The sequence below is a fragment of the Rhagoletis pomonella genome, unplaced genomic scaffold (genome assembly GCF_013731165.1).
Source record: "Rhagoletis pomonella isolate Grant_MI unplaced genomic scaffold, Rhpom_1.0 Rhpom_scaffold_05622, whole genome shotgun sequence".
Taxonomy (NCBI): Eukaryota; Metazoa; Arthropoda; class Insecta; order Diptera; family Tephritidae; genus Rhagoletis; species Rhagoletis pomonella.
Window position 1 is genome coordinate 4535 of NW_023464160.1, and position 4206 is coordinate 8740.

The window sequence follows — 4206 nt, forward strand, 5'->3', positions numbered from 1 at the left end:
GCTGAAGGTGGAAATGGCAGGATTACCGTACCAACACTACCCAAGCCAAGGTGTGTAGGCAACCGTGCCGATGGATGAATGGCCAGCGGGTAGTAAAAAATGGCTGGTCGCGTACGGTCCCCTCCGATGCCCGGGCAAGGTCGGTTGTAAGAAGTGCATTCTCTATGCATACCGGCTCTGCGGACGAGCGACTAACCCTTTCCGGACTACTCGTGGGACCACATATGGAACAAAAACAAACAAAAACAAACAAACAACAACAACAAACAAACCAACAACAGCAATAGGAACAGCGTACCAGCGAAGAAGGGGACGACGTAACGATGTCAGAGGAGGAGCAGCTCCTCAAATCCCCAAGGTCAGGTAAGATGGTTGCAAGTACTCCTGGTGGCGCCAGCCATAGTACCCCAGTTGTACAAGAGCCAGAAACCAGCAGGGTGGAAGATGCCAGACAAAGTATCACCACTCTGCAAATAGTCAAAAATAGCACCGGTAGTGCCTGCCGTAGTACTCCTGACGAGCAGCCAACAACCAGCAAATCGGCGGCCGTTGCAGGCAGCAACCCCGCCTCTAAGAAAAGAAAACCCTCGGGCGTGGTCATGAGACAGATGTACCAGAAGGCGCTGTATATGTTAAATAAAATTGACAAAAATGCAGCGGCCGGTACGGTACATGAGCGTGACGAGGAAGACAAGGCAAAATACAGGCAAATAGTGGAAGAGTACGAAAAGTTACAGACAGATCGTGCAGCCACAATCGAGGCCACCGAAGCGAAGAAGCGGAACCGCTCTCATAACGAAGGCGGCCAAGGGGCCATCGCAAAGAAGGCTAAGCAAGGTGGTGATGCGGAGTCCGCAGCACCCGCGAAGCATCGCTATTTTAGTGACGTCGCCAGAGATCATCTACAGGCGGCGATAATAGATGAAAACAGCAAGACACCGCTAGCAGTGCAGCAAAAATGGGTGGAGATTGATGTGAGGCTATCGAGCCTCGTAATGAACCACGTACTCGACAACCCCGAAGGTCCTCACCCAGAGTTCGACTCGTCGGAATCCCTACGGGGATACCGGGTAGTCAAGTGCGCGAACCAGTTCTCCCTGGATTTCCTTGCTGGGTGCGTCGCTAAGATCAGCGACACTTTTGTCGGCTTGAAGCTCAAGCTGATCCCAGCTAAGGACATTCCAAGGAGACCACGTGCGCGCATTTGGCTGCCTCCGATGGATGAACCAGGCGAAAAGTTGCTGCGGTGTCTTAAGCTACATAACAAAGACATACCGGCGATCGAGGAATGGGAACTTATAAAAGTTGAAGAGCCAAGAAGGCCTACAAATAAGCCCATTCTACTAGCTATTTGTGCAGAGTCACTAGACGCCTTAGAGAAGGCTGACTATCGGCTCCGCTTCGGTATCCGTAAGGCTAGAGTGCGGGTATTCCTCGGAGAGGTTAGCCCGGTAGAAGAAGATCCCGGGGTTGATGGAGCTGGTGAGCTTCTCATGGGTGTGAAGCTGACAGATGACCCTGAACCAGAAACTTAAAGTAGCCCAAATAAATCTGCAGCACTCCAAATGTGCTACAGATAATCTAGTTGTCCTTCTCAGTGAGGAGGATATAGACATTAGCCTAATTCAAGAGCCCTGGGTCAAGCACGATACAATCATGGGACTAAATATAAATAATTATAAACTCTACTATAAGAGCGAGGTGGGTAAACCGCGGGCGTGTATTCTTATCAAGAACGGTATAAATGCATTCCTTTGCTCTAATTTCAGCACATCAGATACAACAACGGTTAAGGTGGAGACCACCGGACAGCCAAGTATACTCCTGGTCTCATCATACATGGCCCACGATAGGGACAGTCCGCCAACCGAAATCCAGGAGATAATAGCCAAAAACCCCAGACAAATTATAGTCGTCGGCTGCGATGCGAATGCAAGGCATCCAGTTTGGGGTAGTTCTACGGAGAACGACCGAGGTGAGTATTTACTACACTTCTTATTAAATACTAACTTAAGCATCTGCAATAGAGGTAATACACCCACATTCATATTCCCGAGTTCAAACCGGTTTCCTGGATGGGAGGAGGTGCTGGATCTGACCCTGTTGTCAGAGAATGACAGCGTGTCTGTAGAAGAGTGGAGAGTATCTGATAGGCCTTCAATGTCTGATCACCGTCTGATCCTCTTTAATCTGCACGGAATTTCCAGCACCCCCCCTCAAAATACAGAAACCCCCACAGGACTAATTGGGAAAGATATAGTAACACAATTAAGCATAAACTAAGTAAGCTCCCACTAAATACAACTGTCACTACAGTTGAGGACCTTGATAATAGAGTAAATAAACTAGAAGAGGTTATGAAGAAAGCCTTTGAAAGATCAACTCCAGTTAGTACAACAAGAAAGAAATCCCCACCCTGGTGGAATGGGGATCTCAGAGCCCAAAGAGACAAACTAAGGAAAATCTACAATGATTGCTTTAGAACTAAAAACTGGGCGCCTTATAAAAGCGCCCTCAGATCTTATAAAAAGGAGTTGAGAAAATCTAAAACTAAATCCTGGCAATCTTACTGCTCTTCTATAGAGAACTCTAAAGACTCAGCCAGGCTCAGCAAAATCCTATCAAAAGAACACACAAATATCACACTCATTAAGGGAGTAAACGGGGTGTGGACGAACACAGCTAGTGATTCTCTAAACACGTTAGTCAAGTTCCATTTCCCAGGATGTATTCGACATCCACCCACATCAGGGTCAATTGAACCTGGTTCAACTAGCAGTATACTGTTGAACTCGATCGTGAGCAGGGAAAAGATTATTTACGCTATTAACAGCTTCTCTCCCTTCAAATCCCCTGGACCAGATGGCGTAATCCCAGCAATGCTCCAGAGGGTGAAGGGAGAGATAGCACCGTTACTCGTGACTATTTTTAAGGCTACCATTACCTTGTGCTACATTCCTAAAAGCTGGAGAAGGGTATAAGTCGTGTTCATACCCAAGCCAGGAAGGAAAAACCACGAAACAGCAAAAGATTTTAGACCCCTAAGCCTTACCTCCTTTGTGCTTAAAACAATGGAAAGGCTTCTCGACATTTATATACGATCGCTGTTAGGTGAAGCGACACTCTCAACAGCACAACATGCATACATCAAAGGCAGATCCACTGAATCTGCTTTGCATGAAGTGGTGAGCTTAATAGAAAGATCGTTGCACTTTAAACAATATACTTTGGCGGCATTTCTTGACATCGAGGGCGCATTTAATAACATTGAGGTTGACACCATCATAGACTCTTTGATAGATATTGGTGTTGACGACAGTGTTTGTAGATGGATACGATCGATGCTAGTCAATAGAATCATTCAGGCAACAAATGGGGCTAACTCTATTACACATCATGTGAACAGGGGCACTCCACAGGGCGGAGTGCTCTCACCACTGCTATGGGTGATAGCCCTGAACGGTATATTGCTAGAACTCAATAGAGGGGGGAGTCAAAGTTGTGGCGTATGCGGATGATGTTGTAATAGCAGCCACAGGTCCATTCCTCTCTACCGTTAGCGAAATCCTTGAAGGAACCCTGGGAAGACTACATGCCTGGGCTACGAGAAGCGGCCTAAATGTGAACCCAGCGAAGACAGAACTTATCCTATTTACTAATAGACACAAACTACCACAATTCAAGCTACCATCGCTAGACGGCAATGCGCTCTCATTGTCCCCCAGCGCAAAGTATCTTGGAGTCGTGCTGGATAACAAACTTAACTGGAAAACCAATATCGAATTCCGTAGACAGAAGGCCTACATAGCATACTACACTTGCAAGAGAATCTTCAGTAGAAACTGGGGACTAAATCCTAAAGTTGTGATGTGGATGTATACCGCGATCATAAGACCAATTCTAACATACGGCGCCTTGGTTTGGTGGCCCGGCCTAAGCAGACAATATAATGTCAGCAAGCTAAGAAGCATACAAAGGGCAGCAAGCGCAGGAGTAACAGGCGCACTAAGATCCTGCCCGGCAGAAGCTTTAAACGCCATCCTCAATTTAATTCCTATTGATCTCCACCTGAAAGAAGTGGCTATGAAATCGGCGGTCAGACTCAGAGAGTCGGGCCTTTGGAGGACTAGACACTTCGGACATGGGTTTATCATAAATCAAATGCAACTAAATAGGACGACAGATTATATGGTAGGCAATTTGGAC

At 46.8% G+C, this 4206-nt stretch overlaps 1 protein-coding gene across 1 annotated transcript; it reads left to right on the forward strand.

Annotated features, from left to right (window-relative positions):
- Window positions 1-368: 368 nt before the first annotated feature.
- Window positions 369-1535, forward strand: LOC118755207. Its single transcript, XM_036490056.1, has one exon. The coding sequence runs from the start codon at window positions 369-371 to the stop codon at window positions 1533-1535; it is 1167 nt and encodes a 388-aa protein (XP_036345949.1).
- The last annotated feature ends 2671 nt before the right edge of the window (window positions 1536-4206 follow it).